We start from the raw sequence: 20,208 nt of genomic DNA on the forward strand, positions 1-20,208 counted from the left end.
GTTCAGTTCCACAAGACTGCTCCCCCTTCAGATGGCAGTCACAAATCCAGGCTAACTGGCTGCACATTGGGGGTTCCCACCATCCCCTCTGCAGGGTTGATAATGTGCTAGAATGGCTCACAGAGCTCAGGGAAACATTTACTTACTCACACTGGTTTATTATAAAGGATACAGCTCAGGAAGAGCCAAATAGAAGAGGTGAATCGGCAAGGCATGCAGTTTCCATGCCTTCACTGGACATGCCGCCCTCCCAGAGGATGCACTCATCAACCTGGAAGCTCTCTGGATCACATTGTTGTTGTTCTTTTTTTTTTTTTTTGGCCGTGCCGCGCGGCTTACGGGATCTTAGTCCCCCGTAAGGGCAGGGATTGAACCCCAGCCCACAGCAGTGAAAGCACAGAGTCCTAACCACCGGACTGCCAGGGAAGTCCCCTGAATCTCATGGTTCAAGTGTTTTTATAGAGCTCAGTCTCTCCCCTGACCCCCGGTGGGTGAGTGGGGCTCTAATCACTTGGTTTTTCGGCTGACTCCCCTAAATCACCCCGTAAGCATAAACTCAGGTGTAAAAGGGGTCCCTTATGAACAGCAAAAGACATCCCCACCGCTCAGGAACCCCTATGTGTTTTAGTAGCTCAGTACCAGGAACCGGGGACAAAGGCCAGATACATTTTTGTGTCATACCACACCGTCCCATAGGAAGGTCGTCCAAGTTAGATGGGAGAATGTATGTAGAGCGTGGAGCCCGGCCTGCTATTCAGTAAAAACTCAGTAACATCCCCACGTTCCACCCACTGGGAGGATTCCCAGTCTCCGCTGTCTGGGTCACACCAAGAGGGTCAGTGCAGCGGCTGGGAGTGGGGGGTGCTCCCCGTGGGGCTCTCAGCGTGGCTGCAAGGGCAGAGGTCCCCTGCGGTGGCACCTCTAACAAGCAGAGGCCTCTCGTCCTCAAGCCTGGGGTCCTTCCGGTGATACACGTCCTCCCTAAATATTATTGAGATTTCCATTATTTGTTTTTATTGGGATCCCAGGGACTGGAAGGCAACACCAGAGAGGCTGCAGGCAGCTCAGGAGGTGTGAGGCGGGAGGGAGTGGTGGGGCGGCTGAATGGAGAGCGTGGAGCTGATGCTGCATGGGAATGTCAGAGGGCTGCTGCCAGATCTTCTGATTTCTGGGAAAGTCAGTTAAAACTGTTGGCTCAGGTGTTTTAAAAACACAGATCAATCATAACAGGTGCGCAGACCAGACCTGCCGTGATTTCGCTCAAGGGCAGCCTTATTTTAACAGTCAGGCATTGTTCTTCTAAATGCCTTTGGCCTCAGAGCCTGGGGCAGACAACAAGGTGCTCCCTTCCCTGGCTGGCTGGCTGGCTGGCTGGCTGGCTTCTTCCCTCCTTCCCTTTGTCCTTTTACCAAATTCTTCATTGAGCAGCTTCCTTGTGCCGGGCACTTTGCTAGGCTGTGGGCATATGTCAGCAGATGAGCTAGGATCCTGCATCTCTTCCAGGAACACAGGAAATGCAGTTTATGGTATTGGGCAGCATCACATTTGGCCGCTAGGGGGGGTCCCGGCAGAAAGTGCTGAGCAGACCGGAGCCTCGGGCGTCTCTTGGCCCCCGTCCAGATTGCCCCTCTGTTTGTCAAGGGGTGCACTAAATTCAGATCTGGAAGCCTAACCTGGAGGAGAATTTGGCTTTGGCAGTTCAGCCAGGCTCGGCTCATCACCGGCGTAACCCATAGGGACTCAGAGCTCCGGCCACAGCTATCAGGGTTTTCTATTTCAGGACTGCATGGTTGCTTTGTTTCTTCCTAAGTGCTTCCAGACAGCCAGCCTAGACTAATCTCTTTCCTCTTATACTTTACCTAAGGCCCAAGCCGTAAATAAAATGCTCTCATCCACTGAGGTAAGTTTCCAGGAGTGTGAACCTCGTTGAGCACCGTGTCTGGGTCCCAGGACACGATAAGTGATGGTGTGTGAGCTGCTGAGTCCTGACCACGGACTCCTCAACTTCCCAGCCAAGGGCGGGCGGATCCTGTTGCCCCAGCAGCTGGGTCCATGTTCTAAGAGGCCGTGGCTGGCAACCCCCCTCCTGATGCTTGTTTCTTTTTCCACCTGGGATCATTGCCGTTCTTTGATTGTAAGGAACAGCTGCATGCCAAGCCAGGTGGGTAAAGGGGCTCGTTATACCAGCACGGTGGTGCCTCTTGTAACCCAGGTGGAAAGCGCAGCCAGGCCCTACCAGGGACTGGAGGTGGAGCCTGGAAAGCTGCCTGTCTCCCTGTCTTTGGGGTGTGTGACTCTCATCTCTGCTTCCTTCTGTCTCTGCTCTTTTCTTGCCTCTCTCTGTTCTCTTCATTTGCTGTCATTTGTTCATCCAAACGGCCCAGCCAGCCCTAGTCTACACCATCTAGTTTCAAGGATGTCCCTAGCCTGACTTCTGGTCTGAATTTCTAGTTACAAATGCCGAGGAGGGAGAATGTGATGACCCCAGCTGATGTCCATTTTGGTCCACCCGGTTGTGGCCAGCAGGGGTGAGATCTCTGAGAAGAGGGTGCAATCCAGGAAGATACCCAGGAGGTGTTTGTTTGATCTTCTTTCTCTGCCATTTCCCCTCCCCTGTAGTGTCTGAGCCCCTCCTACCTGCCCCTGCGATGTATGGCTGGAGGCTGCGGGCGGCTGCTCCGAGGACCCGAGAGCTGCTCCCTGGGCTGTGCTCAGGCAACACAGTGCGCCCTGTGCCTGCGGCGGCCCCACTGTGGCTGGTGTGCCTGGGGGGGCCAGGATGGGGGTGGCCGCTGCCTGGAGGGTGGACTCAGCGGCCCCCGCGATGGTGAGACGGGTTTTCGGATGGGGTGAGCGGGGCTGGCTCCTGTCTGCGTTCTGACGTGGGGTTGGTTCAGAGAACGTGGAGGGCCACTGGGGGCTCTCACAGGTGGCGCTCAGGGGAAGGGGGAGCAAGGGCCCGGGTGGCTAGGCGAGTGGTTCAGAGGCCTCCACAGTGAAGCCCTGTATCCTCGTGCCAGGGCTGACATGTGGGCGACCTGGGGCCTCCTGGGCCTTCCTGTCCTGCCCCCCTGAGGACGAGTGTGCAAACGGGCACCACGACTGCAATGAAACACAGAACTGCCATGACCGGCCCCACGGTTACGAGTGCAGCTGCAAGACGGGCTACACCATGGACAAGTGAGGCTACAGGCCAGACGTGGGGGCTTGGGTGGGGTTGAGGGGAGCAGGGCCAGGCAGACCGTGGGGTGGGAGAGTCCGTGGGGAGCGGTAGACGATGGGGCATGGATCAAAGTGGGACGCAAGAAAACATAGTCCAAGGTGTGGAGGAGGGTGTGAGGGCGGGGGCTAGGTCGTGGAGGGCAAGGTTGGTCAGTTAGTTTAACAGGATACCCTGGGAAGGGGGTCATCGCCCCTGGAGGAGGTGCTGGGCTGGACCCGGGGCAGGGGAGTGATGCAGCGGACTGGGGGGTGGACTAGTTGTGAAGAGGGTGGGCTGGCCGGTGGTGGCCTCAGAGGCGTGGTGAGGACCGTGCTGAGGGCTGGGTGTGCCTTTGGGAGGGAGCGGCCCGCTACCCTGCGCTGACTCCTGCCCCACCCCTGCAGTGTGACGGGGCTGTGCCGCCCCGTGTGCGCCCAGGGCTGCGTGAACGGCTCATGCGTGGAGCCCGACCACTGCCGCTGCCACTTCGGCTTTGTCGGCCACAACTGCTCCACGGAGTGTCGCTGCAACCGCCACAGCGAGTGCGCCGGTGTGGGGGCCCGCGACCACTGCCTGCTCTGCCACAATCACACCAAGGTGTCCGTCTGGGACCTCAGGCCCTCGCCCTGGGCCTCTGTGCCTTCAGCCTACACTCAGGCATCTTGAGCCTCCTTCCAAGCCCCAGTGAGCTAGGCACAGGGAGGAGGGGGCCTAGCCCTATCCCAAGGAAGTACGAGAGGACCCTGGGGACACCATCTGGGTCTGTACCACAGAGGGGCCGCCCTGGATAGCGGGACAGAATTACTACTGGACCAGGGAGGGGGATCCCGTGGAGGAGCATCTGGGATCCTGTGGGGAAGGGCTTTCTGAGCGCAACACTGGGGCTGAAGGGGAGTGAAACCCCATCACTGGAGGTGTGCAAGTGAAGGCAGAGGGCTCAATGGCAGATGGGCTGGGACTGCCCAAGCCAAATGCCTGAGCTGTTGCTGCCCTCCCCTGGTGCTCTCAGAACCTTCCCCCAACTCTCACACCCACTGTGACTCTTCACCCCCTCTGACCGCCCTGTCCCTGGTTTCCAGGGCAGCCACTGTGAGCAGTGCCTCCCCCTGTTCGTGGGTTCAGCCGTGGGGGGCGGGACCTGCCGGCCCTGCCACGCCTTTTGTCGGGGCAACAGCCAGGTCTGCGTCTCCAGGAAGGAGCTTGAAATGGCCAGGAGGGAGCCGGAGAAGTACTCGCTGGATCCAGATGAGGTGAAAGAGGCTGGGGTCCTGAACTCCTGGGTCTGAAGGAGGAGGGGGCTGGGGGCTCCTAGTCTGAGGGAGGAGGAGGCTGCTGGGCTCTGGACTCCTGGCTCTGAGGGAGGAGGGGCTGGTCCGTGCATTTTTGTGATCACCCTGTCCTTCCTTGGCCAGATCGAAAACTGGGTGACAGAGGGTCCTAGTGAAGACGAGGCTGTGTGTGTGAACTGCCACAATAATAGCTATGGGGACAAATGTGAGAGCTGCCTCCATGGCTACTTCCTCCTCGACGGGAAGTGCACCAAGTAAGTGGAAGGGGGGCCAGGAACCCTTGCCCCGCTCAGTAGGAACAGCTCTGGGAGCCAGGCTCCTCTCCCCAGTCCTCTGCCCTCAGTCAGGAAAGGCTGAGATCCCCTGAGGCAGGGGTTGGGGGCAAAGAACTAGACTCAGGTGGGAGACCCTCTCCCTCAGGCCAGTGCTGAAACGCAGGTTACCGAGCAGCCCTGGTGGAGACTCTTGGGTAAAGAGAGAGAGAGGGCCCTGAGGGAGAGGCCTCAAGACAGCCTCCCCATTCCACCCCCTTCCTTCTGAATGGTCAGTAAGCCCTGGAGTTCGTCCATCCTGGGTTCTAATCCTGACTCTGCCACTTACCAACACTGTGGCCTTGGGGTAAACAGCTTGACCTCTGTGAGCCTCAGTTTCCTCTTCTGGCCTCATGGGTTGGAACTCACGTTTACAGCATCCAGCCTGGGCCCCTGTAGGTCGTGGGGGCTCTATAACCCCCGTCTTCTTCCCTCTCTTCAGATGTCAGTGTAATGGCCATGCAGACACATGTAACGAGCAGGACGGGACAGGCTGCCCGTGTCAGAACAACACAGAGACGGGCACGTGCCAGGGCAGCTCCCCCAGTGACCGCCGAGACTGCTACAAATACCAGGTGCGGCTGGAGAAGCAAGTTATGGGCCAAGGGCCCCATGCCCAGAAGAGATCAGGGCTGGGATGAGGTAGCCTGGCCCAGGCAGGACTGACAATGTGGTACCGATATCAGTGGTCATGGGGATCAAGGTCGACTTGATAGACTGTTCCTGAGCCCTAGTCAGTTTCAGGACCCGGGCGGTGTTGCTGGGATCCCAGAAATGAGCCTCTTGTGGGCGGTGGAGGTGAGGAGACGGACTCCAGTACGGATAGTCACAACTTAAAGATTGCAGATGCCAGAAAACTCATCTCGTAGTAGCTTAAGCAAAAAAGAAAATGTGTTGGCTCTTAGAACTGAGGTCTGGAGTCCACTTGAGGAATGGGCAGATCCGGGTGCTCACACAGTGCAGTCAGGAGCCCTTCTTTCCCTGGGTCTTGACCCTGCTCTCCTCTGGGTTGGCTTAATTCTCAGGCAAGTTTTTGCTCAAGTGGTGGCCCTCACCTGATCACTTGGGGCCAGTAGGGGATCTCATATTATTACTAATACCCATATGCAAATTCCCCTTGAGTCCATATCCCCTTTCTTCAGCTGGGGGGCTCCTGGAGCCCCTGTACTGACTGCCTGGTTGGTTACTGTGTTGCAGGCTCACCTCCCACAGAGGGGATATTCCATGTTCCTTCCTTGGAGTACAGCTCCTACCACCCCACCCACCTACCTTCTCTCTAGTTCCAGAAGGAAGAGAGAATCCCTTGCTCGCCTCAGTCTCCGTACCCATCTATTGGCAAAGATGCGACTGCGCCCAAAATGGCGACAGAGCTTCACAAGCCTTACCCCTAACATTTCCATCCAAGACCAGAATTTTTGCTTGCTTTCTTTTTTTTTTTTTTTCAGCCTTGCCGTGCGGCATGCGTGATCTTAGTTCCCCAACCAGGGATCAAATCCGTGCCCCTTGCATTAGGAGCTCAGAGTCTTAACCACTGGACCGCCAGGGAAGTCCCCAGAATTTTTGCTTGCTTGATGCATAATCAAAAGGCCCATTGGTCTTTGTCAAAACAGACAGCTTCAGAGCTTAATTCAGACCTCCTCCTCCAGCAGCTCTGTTGGTAGCTCTTGAAACAGCAGTTTCTTTACCTTCTAATGATAGCAGTAGTGGTTAGTATGTAAGGAGTGCCTGCCATAGATACAGTGGAGACAGCACAGACACGGAAGGCTCATGAAGGCTGTGCTAGGGCCTCGGTGAGCTGTGGGCATAAGAGCAAAAGGAGGCTCAGAGACTTGTCCCAGGTCAAACAGCTGGCTGGGTTTGGAGCTTGGACTGACCCTGGTCAATCCCGGAGGTTGAGTGGTTTCCACTGGACTACAGGAATCAAAATAGCTGTTATCCAGCCAACTCATTCACTCAACACCTATTTACTGAGCACCTAATATATGCCAGGCACTGTGCAAAGCATTGGGACACAGTAGGGGACAAAACAGGCAAAATGTTCTGTCCTCAGGGAATTCATGGAGGAGTCTAGCAACCAACAAATGAATATGTCAGACATGTAGTGTGTTAGTGATGAGCAGTAAGGAGAGAAATTAAGCAGAAAGGAGGCCTAGGAAATGTTGGGAGCGGAAATGGTAGATACAGTGGCCAAGGAAGGCCTCAGTGAAAATGTGACACTTGAGTAAAGACATTCAAACATGGGGGGGTGGTGCGGGGCAGGCAGGAGAGCGATCCAAGCAGAGGCTCAACCAGTGCAAAGGCACTGAGGCAGGACCTACCCAATATAGTCCAGAAACAGCAAGGCTAGCAGGCAAGGCTGGCTGGGCCTGTGATTTCAGTAGTGTTTACTATCTGTGTACAGAGGAAGAATCTCCAGTTCAGCAAGGTTAAGTCACTATTCCAAGGCCACACAGCTAGTGAGGAGGTAGAGCCAGGATTCAACAGAGCTCTTCATTACTGTGCCTCAGAGTTCCAGAGGCCTTGCCACTAGGGTGCTGTGGTCACTGGGGTGACACCAGGAACAGCAGTGCTGGAATGTAGGATGCTGTTAGTGTCCACACTGTGTCAGGGAAATCCAGGGGGGTCACAAGGAAGCTGCTGGGACACTGTGGAAACCCAGGGCAGGGGCTACTTACCAGTAGGTACAAAATGTCAGTCCTCCTTGGAGGGGGGCTGGACCCTGAGTTCAGCTCTGATGGCCGCTTCCACTCCCTCCCCTGCCCGCAGTGTGCCAAGTGCCGGGAGTCATTTCACGGGAGCCCGCTGGGTGGCCAGCAGTGCTACCGCCTCATCTCCGTGGAGCAGGAGTACTGCCTGGACCCCACGTCCCAGACCAACTGTTTCCACGAGCCGAAGCGCCGCGCTCTGGGCCCCGGCCGCACTGTCCTCTTTGGCGTGCAGCCCAAGTTCACCAATGTGGACATCCGCCTGACGCTGGATGTGACCTTTGGCGCCGTGGACCTCTACGTCTCCACCTCCTATGACACCTTTGTGGTCCGCGTGGCCCCCGACACTGGCGTCCACACCGTACACATCCAGCCGCCACCGCCTCCCCCAGCCCCCCCACCCCCTGCTGACGGTGGGCCCCGGGGGGCTGGGGATCTGGGGGGACCTGGGGCTGGAGGTGGGCCGGCCACCCCAGCGGAGCCACGAGTGCGGGAGGTGTGGCCACGGGGCCTGATCACCTACGTGACGGTGACAGAGCCATCCGTGGTGCTGGTGGTCCGTGGCGTGCGGGACCGGCTGGTCATCACCTACCCGCACGAGCACCACACCCTCAAGTCCAGCCGTTTCTACCTGCTCCTGCTGGGCGTGGGAGACCCAAGTGGGCCCAGTGCTAATGGCTCGGCCGACTCGCAGGGCCTGCTCTTCTTCCGGCAGGACCAGGCCCACATCGACCTGTTTGTCTTCTTCTCCGTCTTCTTCTCCTGCTTCTTCCTCTTCCTCTCACTCTGCGTGCTGCTCTGGAAGGCCAAGCAGGCCCTGGATCAGCGGCAGGAGCAGCGCCGGCACCTGCAAGAAATGACCAAGATGGCCAGCCGCCCCTTCGCCAAGGTCACCGTCTGCTTCCCACCCGACCCTGCTGCCCCGGCCCCCGCCTGGAAGCCGGCCGGGCTCCCACCACCTGCCTTCCGCCGCTCTGAGCCCTTCTTGGCACCCTTGCTGCTGACGGGGGCTGGCGGGCCCTGGGGACCCGTGGGAGGGAGCTGCTGCCCACCAACCACCCCTGCCACCACTGCTGGCCTGCGGGCCGGACCTATCACCCTCGAGCCCACTGAAGATGGCATGGCCGGCGTGGCCACCCTGTTGCTCCAGCTGCCTGGCGGGCCCCACGCACCCAACGGCGCCTGCCTGGGGTCAGCCCTTGTCACTCTGCGGCACAGGCTGCATGAGTACTGTGGGGGGGGCGGTGGGCACGGGGCTGGTGCAGGCCGGAAGGGGCTGCTGAGCCAGGACAACCTCACCAGCATGTCTCTCTGACCCGTGGTGGGAGCCTCAGCCACAGCAGTCGAGTCCCCTGAGGGGGCCGCCCTGGACTTGGGGCCCCTCCACCTGGGACACTGTGTCCTCAGAGACCTCTGGTTTCCTTCCTCTGGGCGGGGTGGGGTGGGGTGGGGGGGTCCCCAGACAGGCCTTCTTTGTTCTGCATTCAACAATTATTTATTGAATACTTACTATGTGCCAGGCACTGTTGAAGGCACTGGGCAGAGCGGGAACCAAGACAGCCAAGGTTCCCTGATCTCGTGGGATTTAGGTTCTAGTGAAGGGATCCCGTCGGCATGCGCGCACATGCGCACGCACACACAGATGAGTCAGGCCATTGCGAATGGGACGAGTGCCGTGAGGTAGCAACGGGACATGGCTGTGAGGAACCTTGGGGTAGTCAGTTGGTCCCTGTGCGAAGCTAGACTTTAAGAAGGAAACTGGCTGTGGGAAGAGCTGTGGGAAGCGGGATCCAGGCAGAGGGAACTGTTAGGACAAAGGCCCTGAGGCGGGAACCAGCTTCTGTTATTGGAAGGATCGGAAAGCTGGCCAGTGTGACCCAGACCACGTGTGAAGAGGAGATGAGGTCAGGGTCAGGCAGGGGTGGATCACCCAGGGCCTGTGGGCCACACATAGGGTTTGGGGTTTTATTCTCAGGGCATTGGGCAGCCATCAGACAGTTTTAGGAGGGAGAATGACAGGATCCGATGTATTTAAGAGGTCACTCAGCTCTGTGGAGAGTGGACTGGGGACAGTGAAAGGGAGGCAGCAGGGGGACAAGAGATGGGCCAGATCAGGGAAGTGGCCGTGAGAAGAGGAGTCGGGAACAGATGCAGGCTGTGGGTGGAAGGATGCGACGATGGTGTGGACGTCGGAGTGAGGGAGGGAAGGAGTCCAGGCTGACCCCAACTTTGTGGCCCAAACTGTGGGTGGAAGGTGGGTTTATAAAGACGGGGCAGACTGGAGCTGTGGGGGGAAACCAGGAGTCCAGCTTTAGACCTAAGATCCCCTTTAGAGACATCTCTTCGGGTAGGTCCAAGCAGGGAAACAGAGTCACCCGGAGTATTTCAGCAAAGGGAGCTGAGTGCGGGGATTGGCTGTACTGGTGAGGGACGCTGCCTAGAAGAGATGGGACAGTGAGGCAGCCCAGGGGCGAGCCAGAGCAGGATGCCGCTGCTGCCACCGCTAGGCTGGAGGGACGAGGCTCAGGTGGTGGTTCCTGACCCCAGGACCAGGGTCACTGTGCTCAGAGGGGCATAAGAAGACAAAGCCCCTGCCTGAGATGCCGCCCCAGGAAGGGCAGGGTTGGGTGGGGGACACCAGGGTTGGGAATAGAAATGGCAGGATTTTCAACATACAGCTCTCTTCCCAGACAATGCTGTCTTGAAGCAGCATCTGGCTTTTCCCCAGGGCCTACCCTCACCCCAGCCACCACCTTGCTGAGCCCTTCTGCCCCTTGAGGACCGCCTCTGCCCCCCATCCCCACCCCATCCTAACCATCTTGAACTTGGGACTCCTCCTTTCCCAAGACTCCATCCCTCAGCTGTTTTGTTGGACCTTGGAGAGCTGGGCCCCGTGTCTTCCTCTCCATCTGAGGCCATGTGTGCCCTCAGAGGCCGTCTGAAAGAGGGGGAGCGCTTAAAGCAACAAATAGTGTGGGGAAGATCCAGTGTCCAAGTGCTGTCTGTGTGCAGCAGAGGGGCCGTCTTGGCTTTCTGACCCAGCACCTGAGAGCAGGATAAATCAGATAAATGTCCTTATCTCAGTGCCCCCTCCAAGCCATGTGGCCTGAGCCTGGCTCTTCACTGTCTCTCCTGGCGGGGGTGGTGCCACTACAGAAGCTCTTGTTCCCCAGGAGGGATGAACTGAGGGGACATGAGGGCAGTGAGGCCTTTGACCCTTGCCCAGATCCCCGTCACAAGGAGACCCCTGCTCGTCTCAGGAAGGAAAACAGACTGCCTTGCTCCCAGCTTTGGGTTTTATTCTGGCCCCTGACGTAAGAGAATTCAGGCAGCGCAAAGACTGAGGTGAGGCCCTAGCACGGTGAGCTTTCTCTAATTCAAGTAGATTCTCACAGCCCAAACCAAAAGCATCATGGGAGCTTTTATCCGCCAGTCCCCCGGCCAAGCAAGAGCGCTTTTGCGAGGGAAGGTGGGAGTGGGAGATCTCCATCCCGTCGGGGGGCCTCGCTCAGCGTGGGAGTCTTGCTGGGAGTGTCCCACAGTGTACTTACAACGCAGCCCCTAGGCACAGGCCGGCTGCTTCATCTGCTACTGAGCCAAGGACATGACGATGTGTTGGATTTAGGGGGCCTGTGAATATCATGGTATTTTCAGACTTTATGAGCAATTTAAGGAGTTTTCAGGGATTACTCTGCCCACACGTTCTGCCTTTATGAGCTGATAGTCGTACCTAACCTCCAAGACGTGACTGTGAGCTTACATTTTACTGAATACCAATGCTAGATGGCTCGCTATCATGCTCTTTCCAACAATCAAATCTATGAGGTAGGTACCATGTAATCCCCATCTTGCAGATGAGAAGACAGAAGTTCATAGACATTGTTTAGCTGTTGAGCGACAGCTGCCATTTGAACCCAGACCTGAATCTCACATCCATGTTCCTGACCACCAGGCTCTTCCACTTCCCAAGGGAGGACTGCTTTATTTAGCATAAGTTGACCTAGCTGTCTCAGCACAGAGTGGACCCTAGGAGTAGGTGTTCAAAATGGTCAGTGTCTGCTCAGGATAAGGCAGGATTTCCCAACTGGGGAGCCAACTAGCAGTGGGACACGCTGCCTCAGGGAGTCCTGAGGCCAGTGGGGTCATCCCGCATAACCAGAAAGGAGTTAAGGTGGTTATTCAAGACTCCTCCATGGGGCTTCCCTGGTGGCGCAGTGGTTAAGAACCCGCCTGCCAGTGCAGGAGACACGGGTTCGAGCCCTGGTTCGGGAGGATCTCACATGCTACGGAGCAACCAAGCCCATGCGCCACAACTACTGAGCCTGCGCTCTAGAGCACACGGGCCACAACTACTGAAGCCCGTGCGTCTAGAGCCCGTGCTCCACAACAAGAGAAGCCACTGCAATGAGAAGCCCGCGCACCACAACGGGGAATAGCCCACGCTCGCTGTAACTAGAGGAAGCCCGCATGCAGCAGCGAAGACCCAACACAGCCAAAAATAAATAAATTAAAAGTGCTGGCCCTCTGCCAGGTCCTGCTAAATGCTTAGGGGAAAGAAAAAAAAACCGACTCCTCCATGTTATGTTTGGACCCATTGGTAAGGTCTCTTATTAGCAGTCACCTTGTGACTTTGCCTTCCTGAGCAGCGCGTTTGCACTCTGACTGGACTTTTCCTCTGGGGCACAGAGCCACCTTCCCTTCAGCTCCTGTCACTGCTATGCAGATTGCCCCTGTGCCAGTGCCCCACAGCATGTGTTCCTCCTTTTCCACGTCAAACCCTCAGCAGTTGCGTCTCCCTGGTACCCACACACCCGAATGCAAGGGGCTTGTGGTGAAGTGAGAGAAAGCCTGGACACGGGATGCCAGGGACCTGGATTCTAGCCCATGTGTGGCCACTGATGGCCTAGGGACTTCAGGAGAAATTTTACCAAGGGCCTACAGCACTCCAGTGCTGTGCTGGGTGCTTGGAATGAGTCTTTTAATCTTCCCAACATCACAGCTGCGAGGTATGGGCCTGTTCCCCCATTCTGCAGATTCGGAAATTAAGTCCCTTGCCTAAAACTCAGGGCAGATTAGTAGACGAGTCCAGATTCCGACACAAGCCTGTCTGACTTTCCATTGCCCCCATGTATGACCTCTAAAATCTCTTCCCTTTTCTAAGCCAACGTCTCCCACCTGTGATCACACATTGTCTCCACCTCCACTGGGCTCCACGCTGTTCTGGACATATAGCCGTCAACAAGGTCCCTGCTCTCATGGAGCTGACAAGCCAGTGGGGAGCCAAATAATAAAAGATTCGGTATGTTGGAAAATGACTGGAAAAACAAGGCAGTGAAGGAGGGGGATGGGGAGGTAGGTACTTGCTCTTTAATGTAAGGTGGAAGTGGGGGGGGGGCTCACTTTTTAAAAAAATTTATTTTTGGCTGCGTTGGGTCTTCATCAGTGCGTGCAGGCTTTCTCTAGTTGCAGCGAGCTGGGGTTACTCTTCGTTACGGTGCAGGGGCTCCTCATTGCAGTGGCTTCTCTTGTTGCGGAGCCCTGGCTCTAGGAGCGTGGTTTTCAGTAGTTGTGGCTCGCGGGCTCTAGAGTGCAGGCTCAGTAGTTGTGGCGCACGGGCTTAGTTTCCCTGCAGCACGTGGGATCTTCCCGGACCAGGGATGGAACCCATGTCCCCTGCATTGGCAGGCGGATTCTTAACCATCTGCGCCGCCAGGGAAGTCCCGGGCCTCACTCTTAAGATGACATGTGAGCAGAAGTGAAAGAGTGAGCCATAGGGACATCTGAGGAAAGAGAATTCCGTGTTGAGGGAACAGCCAGTGCGAGGATCCTGACGTGGGAGCGTGCCTAACATCTTAGAGAAACAACCAAGAGACTCGTGGAGTAGAGAGAATAAAGAGGAGGTAAGGTCACAGAGGGAATAAGAGAGAGATTGTGTGGGTCCTTGAGCCACCGTGAGGACTCTGGCTTTTACTACGTGCAGGAGGAGCCAGCAGAGGGTTCTGAGCACAGGAGGCATGTGATCTATTTCAGATGTCCACAGGGCTTCTCCGTGGGGAAGAGACTAAAAGGGTGGAGTTAGGGCAGGAAGCCCAGTGAGGAGCCACTGCATTTGTTTAGGCCGAAGAGGAGGGTGGTTGGAACAAGGAGGCGCAGTAGAATGAGGAGGAGGGAGATTCTGGATCTGTTCTGAAAGTAGAACCAACAGAATTTGTTGACAGTTTGGATACTGGGTGAGAGAGAAAGTGGGCAACAGAAGGGATGGAGTTTGCTATTTCCTGAGATGAGGAAGACTGTGGGAAGAGCAGACTTGGGGCGGTGGGGAGTCAGGGGTCAGATCTTAGACACGTTAAACTTAAGATGCCTATTAGACATTCCAAGTGAAGACTGTCACTCGATGGTTGAATACACACACAGAGAGAAGAATAGCAAATAATATAATATATTAATATTAGAATAGTTATAAATTATTACATAATAATATTATTAACAACAGTTTGTTAAATTGACTCTGGTCTTTCCATCTGTTCCATCTCTTGCTCTCACAGTAGCCATATGACATATTAGGGATTATCCTCAGAGGGAGAAACAGACTCAGGTTTATTAATTTACTAAGAGAACACGGCTGGTAAGTGGCAAGAGTCAAGATTGAATCCCAGGTCTGTCCAACTTTGAGACCCAAACATTTTCTAATCTGCTAGTTGCTTTTCAATAAAGGGGGTGGATTGAATTGTATGATCCTTGAGTATGCCTTTCAGCTCTAGAGAGTCTTAAACCTGACAGTTCTGTGCTTTGAAGACAAAGAGCCTCCGCATCTGTTAGGATTGTGTGCAGGCCAAGAGTCCACAGGTATTGAATGAGCAGGGGGGCTCTCCTAATTTTTTCTTTGAATGGTTGGTACCTGGACAGTCCTCAGACAGCCTTTCTGGTTTTGCTAATTTTCAGGCTCTGGGCAGAGCTTCAGGTAGGCAGCTAGGGAGTTGGTGGTTTTACTTTGTTGGTGAGGACTCCCTGGCTTAGTGAGGGAAGAGACTTGCCAATGTCGCACACAGCAGATCCGGGTCAAGCATCTGACTCGACTCTGGAACTCCTTCCACACCTAGGCATGTTCCCTGTGTCCCCGCCTCCCTCACCAAACCTCCTTCTCCACCCAGATTCCTTCCCTGGGACAAAAAAGGATGTAGGCGGAGTTGGTTTTTAGGTTTTTTTTTTTTTTTATTGTGGGTGCATTTCTGGTAGTGGGATAGGGCGGAGGGTCAGGACCTCCCAGGAGAAGGCAGAGGAGGGCAGGCATGACGGGTGGAAAAGGAGAAAGGTGAGGGGAACGTCTTTACTCTCGGATCTTCAGCTCCCGCGCCATCTGACAGAGGGCGCAGGGCAAACAAAAGGTGAGGGCCGCCCAGTCTTTCGCGATAGAGCCCTGGAGGGTGGGAGAAAGAGGTTAGCAGTCCTAACTTGCATCCCAGGAGGCCCGTCCCCAGCCCTCGGCTCCTGCCGTCCCGGGCCCGGCGCGTACCTGGATGTGGTAGCGCTCGCGCATGCCGGTGCGCAGGGAGTTCAGGCTTCCGGGGAGGCAGGGAGTGCCGCAGCACTCGCCGAAGTCGTCGGAGATGCGGCAGGCGAGGCACAGAGGGACGAAAGTGCCGCACAGACCTGCAGGGGAGGCGGGGCTCTAAGGGCGGGGCCCACCGGGTGCCACCAGCCGGCTCTGCCTCGGGGAGGGGCGAGGCGGGGTCCGCGGCGCGCGGCTGAGGGGCCCGGAGGCACCTGAGTGTTGGTGGAAGTGAGGGTCCCAGAGGGAATTAGGGGTCCGAAGAGTGGGGTTTCAAGATTGGGAAATAAGGTTTGAAGGGGGAGTTGGGGACCCAAGGAAGACAAGTGAGGGTGCAAGGGGGACGTTGAGGGTCCCAGTGGAAGTTGGAAGGTGTGAGGCCGGGATCCTAGGGAGTGTCGGGCGTCCCAGGAAGGCATGAGGGTTAGAGACTGGGAATTCAGGGTCCAAGGAAGGAGACGGGGAGTGGGGTTAGTAGGGCGAGGAAGGGGCTGGGGGTGACCTTCGCTCCCTTCCCGCTCTTTCCCCGGGCCTGGAGAGGGGGCGGCGGGCACTCACAGATGGGCATGTCACTGCAGCAGTCCATGAGAGTGGTGTTCCAGTCACTGAGCTGGCACTGGTAGCTGCTGGCACCCTGGGGCTGGCTGGTCACTGGGTAGGACATGGCTGCGGAGGGGAGAGGCGGGGGTCAGCGGGCAGCTTCGCAGCACCTCCTGGGCCCTTGCACCTATGCAGCCCCTCCCTCTGCCGGGCAGTCCGGGCGAGGCCACCAGGCCGCCCACTGAGGAGACACCACTGTGCCTCCCCCGTTCTTTATGCCACATCTGGGCATCGACACCCCAGTCTGTCCCTGTGGTTGGTGCCTCCTGCACAACTGGTTCGGCTGGAGGTGGGGTGGGCGGGGAGCCTGCAAGTCTAGGGAAGGTTGGCGCCACATGTGGGCGGGGCGGAGACCTGCCACCGGTTCCTCCACGCCTGGGCCTGGGGACCTGGGTCCCTGCACGTCGGGGCATCTGGGGTGCAGGCAGGCGCCGTCTGTCTTCAAAGCCATGGTGCCCAGGGTAAGGAAGTGGCCATGTTCCGGGGACTGGAAGGTTTGGGGTTCCATCCAGCGATCCCACCTTTGCCTTTCACGTTGTCGTGCATCTCAAATTGCATCTTGCTGGCCCTGAGGAGGTGGCCGTTGGGGACAGCAGACGTGGCAGTGGTGACAGCGTCAGAATCTGTCCAAGGGATGCTGGATACTGGGGGAGGTCAGGGCAAGGGGCAGGGGCACTGGGGGCTGGGTTCTCAGGGGTAAGGATGCTGGGGAGAAAGAGCCATATCAGCTTGCCAGCTAGGAGGGACGTGGGATAGGGTTGTATGGGGTTGGGGGCGAGAAACTCGCCCATCTCTGTACAGCTGCCCACAGACCCCAGAGGACCCTCCTCATACCAGAGGCAGAGCTGGAGAGAAAGACCAAAAGACAGAGACAGGCAGAGTCAGAGACAAGGGGAGAAAGAGATCAGAGGTAGGTGCCTATAGAGATGCCACCAGTAACACTCACACCTGCCCAGTACTGTTTTTCTGTAAGCCCATTTCACAGACAGTACACTGAGGCTCAGTGAGCTGAAGAGAAATGCCTCACATCTGATGGCCCAGCCAAGAGGGTTAGTAAAGGGGGTACTGGCCCCCAGAACTTCCAACTTCAACTCAGTGCCATCAGGTTGAGAAAGGGGGGTGGGTCACTGGGGGTATTGAGAAAGACAGGGATGTCCAGAGAGGTAAACAGTCAGAGACATGTAAGGGGGCAGAGAGACGTGAGTGGAGTTGGGTGGGGGGAGAAGAGAGCAGAGGCACCAACCTTTGAGTAGAAGGCTGCTGGCAGATGCTCCTACCTGCAGGACTGCTACAGCGACGATGGAGACAGAGGTGTGGGTGACACCTGGGAACTGAGTTGCTTATATCTGGGCTGGCCACGTGGCCCTGGGTGGGGCTCTGACAGAGATGCCCAGGGAGCCAAGCCGGTCTGGCTGACCCTCTTCCCCACATTGGGACTTCCCCTCTCCCGCCTCCTGCCTGGCCTCAGAGGACCAAGGAAATCGTGGGGGAGGGGGTCCAAGGATGAGGAGCTGGGAGTAGAGTTCTAAAGGGAAGTGGGCAGAGAGACCAAGAGAGGGAGAGAGAAGGCTGAGGGGAGGTGCAAGGGACACAGCTGTACAGACACCAAAAGAGAGGAAGAGACAAGAGAGATAGGGAGGGAATGGGAGACAGAGACAGAAGGAGAGGCCCAGAGGGGAGAGAGAGACAAGGAGATTCAGAGAGATGGAGAGAGATAAGATGAGAAGACATGGAGAGAGAGAGAAAGAGATGCCGAGACAGAGAGGCACAGAGATCTGGGGAGAAATAAAAAGAAAGGGGGAGAAGAGATTCAGAAAAAAGACACAAAGATAGAAAGGTGGAGTGTCAGGTGAGTGGAGGCACCAGCCACTGGCCACACCAAGGCTTAGAGGGAAGGGAAACAGGGAGAGGAGAGAGGCCGGTGATGCAGCAGAGTTGCAGAGTGGGCTCCCACTGGGCCCTCTCCCACCATCCTTAGTGAGGCCCCGGCTTCCCGGGGAGAAGGGGCTTTGTGCCCCCATTCAGGGCCACCGGGCACATGGGGGGCAGTGTGTTTTGGGAGTGACCCATGCTGGAACCAAAGTAAAAAAACAGCTCACCCAACTCCAAATTGGGAAGGGAGGAGGCTGGGGACTGAGAAACTTCTGGTTCCTGAGGGAGGTGGATGTGGTCTAGGACACTTGAGTCCTAACAGCAGAGGACTGGGGCCCTGGACTCCTGGGTCTGAGGGAGGAGGGGGCTGGGCGTCCAGACTCTTGGGGTTAAGCTAGGCTGCATCCCTGAGTGGGGTAGGGGTCCTGGGATACCCAGACTGCTGTCTTCCTGGGAGATGAAAGAGCTGGGGGCCTGGAGGCCTGAGTCACCAAAGTCTCCCCTCAACAGGTCTGGCGGGGTTGGAGGTGATTCAGTGAAGGAAGCAGAATTAGAGCTGGGTGGGGTTCCCACCACGGGTGTCACTCCAAAAATGTACGAGGCACCGGAAAACTGGGGTGTCAGCTGCAGAGAAGGTGGTGCCGTCACCACACTGGGTATGAGTATGGGGTGATGAGGTGGACCACCCTGCTGGTCTGGGATCCCAGCTTTCCCCCCACAATCCTTAATTTCCTGACACCACCCAGATGGCTTGCTGTCCTTGTCCCCAGACCTAAGGGCAGCACGCAGCGTCTTGTCTGTCAGTGTCCATCACTTGGTCTGGGAGCCTGAATGTCTGGGAAGCATCTTCTCCCTGCTTCTGTTCTAGGGTCCCTGTTCCCCACCCCTGTCTCCGCATCTTTGTCTCTCTGGCTCTGAATCTCTCCTTTCCTTCTTTCCTCATCTCTGCAGATCTGTTTCCAAATTTCTCCTGGTTCTCTGTCTCCTCATCTCTGAGTCTCTCTTCCCAAGCTCTGTGTCTCAGTGTCCTTATCCTGGAGCCTCTGCGTCCTCTCTCAGCATCTCTCCCCATCCTGAGGCTTACCCCATGGAGGCAGCCACAGAGCCCCATCCCCCAGCTGTCCAGACCATGGGCTGCAGGTGACTCAGGGTCAGACCCTAGGGCTCCCAAGACAACAACATGAGTTGTCCTCAAGTTTCCTCTCCCAACTCTGACACAGCCTGGGGGCCCCAATTAGATACATGCAGAAACTCATGTACTTGAGGAAATCAGGACTGCGAAAGCTGTGAGGTGGCCTGCTTGGGGGTGAGGAGGAGGGAAGTGGCAGGAAGAGGAGAGCTGGGGGCTGAGGAGTGAGCATGGCAGCGTCTCCAGGCTTCTGGCCTGCATCCCCCTCAAACAGGGTTGCCAGATAAAATGCAGGATGTCGGGCTTCCCTGGTGGCGCAGTGGTTGAGAGTCCACCTGCCGATGCAGGGGACACGGGTTCGTGCCCTGGTCTGGGAAGATCCCACATGCTGCGGAGCGGCTGTGTCCGTGAGCCATGGCTGCTGAGCCTGCGCGTCTGGAGCCTGTGCTCCGCAACGGGAGAGGCCACAACAGTGAGAGGTCCACGTACCGCAAAAAATAAATAAATAAAAATAAAAAAATGCAGGATGTCCAGTTCAATTAGAATTTCAGATAAACAACAAATACTTTTTTAGTATAAGTATGTCCCAAGTATTGTATGGAACATACTTACACTTAAAAAGTATTTGCAGTTTGTCTGAAATTCCATTTTAACTTGGTGTCCAGTATTTTTATTTGCTAAATCTGGAAACTTACCTTCAAAGAGGGGAATCCAAGTCCCTGGGTCTTTTCCCAGAACCCAGGAATCCCTCCTCAGAGTCCAGGTCCCACTCCCACTCCTCTCCTCCCCTAGAATCCATGAATGAGGTACCCAGCCCCTACTCCCTCAGAACCCAGGAGTCCAGGCTTCCAGCCTCTTTCTCCCCAGAATTCAGGTGTCCAGGCCAGGTCAGGATACAGTTGCCCAACGTGGGTTTCACAAGGCGGGTGTTGCCATCTATGGCACTGGCGGAACCGGTCTGGCTGAGCAGGCAAGTGAAGGGGCCCCCTTCCCATTGTAAGCCTGCTGCGTCCTCCAGGGCCAGCCCAACGGGGCTGGGAGCGGAACAGTAGGGACTCAGAGCTCTGGATGCGTCACCGTGTCTGGGTTTGGGTGTGTTGTATAGAGATATATCTGTCTCTTTGGTGTGTGCTTCTCTGGGTGCTGTGCTTCTCTGGGTGCTGTGCATCTGTGTGGGGTTTGTCACGATGTGCCTCTCTTTGCGTGTTCCTGTGTTCTGGGGTGTGACACTTGAGGAGGTCTTTTCTATTTGCGCGTCTGTATTGCCCTCCTGTGATTCTCCCTACTGTGCATCTGTGTTTGGGTGTGGTCTCCGTTGTGAAAGTTCCCTAATTCTGACTAGATTAAGGCAGGAATTATTTTTTGAGTGGTTGCTTTGTATGCTGGACTCCAGAGCCAGAAAAACTTAGTTCAAATCTTGATGGCCTCTGAATGACTATGAAACCCTGGGCAAACCACTAAACTTCTGTGGACTTCAATTTTTCCATCTACAAGACGGGTTGCTGGGAATAGAGTTGCTGAGAGGATTAAACGAGTTAATCCATGTGAAGA

The 20,208-nt window shown here is 56.3% G+C and overlaps 2 protein-coding genes across 5 annotated transcripts in view; one reads left to right on the forward strand and one right to left on the reverse strand.

Moving 5' to 3' along the window:
- The window catches only part of MEGF8 (multiple EGF like domains 8), a 47,799-nt gene extending 32,899 nt beyond the window's left edge, over positions 1–14,900 (forward strand). For both annotated transcript variants that reach the window (XM_022585566.3, XM_089902797.1), the window contains 7 exons: positions 2,620–2,827; positions 3,021–3,180; positions 3,607–3,799; positions 4,282–4,452; positions 4,615–4,745; positions 5,245–5,377; positions 7,569–14,900. In XM_022585566.3, coding sequence (XP_022441274.2) covers positions 2,620–2,827; positions 3,021–3,180; positions 3,607–3,799; positions 4,282–4,452; positions 4,615–4,745; positions 5,245–5,377; positions 7,569–8,822 — 2,250 coding nt within the window. In that variant the 3' untranslated portion in view covers positions 8,823–14,900. The remainder of the gene's footprint in view (positions 1–2,619; positions 2,828–3,020; positions 3,181–3,606; positions 3,800–4,281; positions 4,453–4,614; positions 4,746–5,244; positions 5,378–7,568) is intronic.
- Positions 14,699–17,023, reverse strand: CNFN (cornifelin). 3 transcript variants are annotated; one of them, XM_030761249.2, is made up of 4 exons: positions 16,934–17,023; positions 15,615–15,722; positions 15,021–15,157; positions 14,699–14,924 (listed from the first exon to the last, which is right to left on the reverse strand). In XM_030761249.2, the coding sequence occupies exons 2-4, from the start codon at positions 15,718–15,720 to the stop codon at positions 14,835–14,837; spliced, it is 333 nt and encodes a 110-aa protein (XP_030617109.1). In that variant the 5' UTR covers positions 15,721–15,722; positions 16,934–17,023; the 3' UTR covers positions 14,699–14,834. The 3 variants fall into 3 exon arrangements, with proteins under 3 accessions (XP_030617109.1, XP_030617111.1, XP_030617110.1); XM_030761251.2 differs by having other exon boundaries at positions 16,900–17,009; XM_030761250.2 differs by lacking the exon at positions 16,934–17,023 and adding an exon at positions 16,178–16,229.
- Positions 17,024–20,208: the final 3,185 nt, after the last annotated feature.

Source organism: Delphinapterus leucas, chromosome 20 (assembly GCF_059928025.1).
Source record: "Delphinapterus leucas isolate spDelLeu-1000000601 "Yukka" chromosome 20, BTC_Dleu_Yukka2, whole genome shotgun sequence".
NCBI classification, from domain to species: Eukaryota; Metazoa; Chordata; class Mammalia; order Artiodactyla; family Monodontidae; genus Delphinapterus; species Delphinapterus leucas.

Excerpts from the sequence above, each read along its gene's own strand:
- CNFN (XM_030761250.2), bottom strand. The coding sequence starts at position 16,214 with ATGCAATTTGAGATGCACGACAACGTGAAAGGCAAAG. Across the intron at positions 15,723-16,177 it reads CGACAACGTGAAAGGCAAAG|CCATGTCCTACCCAGTGACC; the intron begins GTGGGATCGCTG and ends TCCCCTCCGCAG. Across the intron at positions 15,158-15,614 it reads CTGCAGTGACATGCCCATCT|GTCTGTGCGGCACTTTCGTC; the intron begins GTGAGTGCCCGC and ends CCTCCCCTGCAG.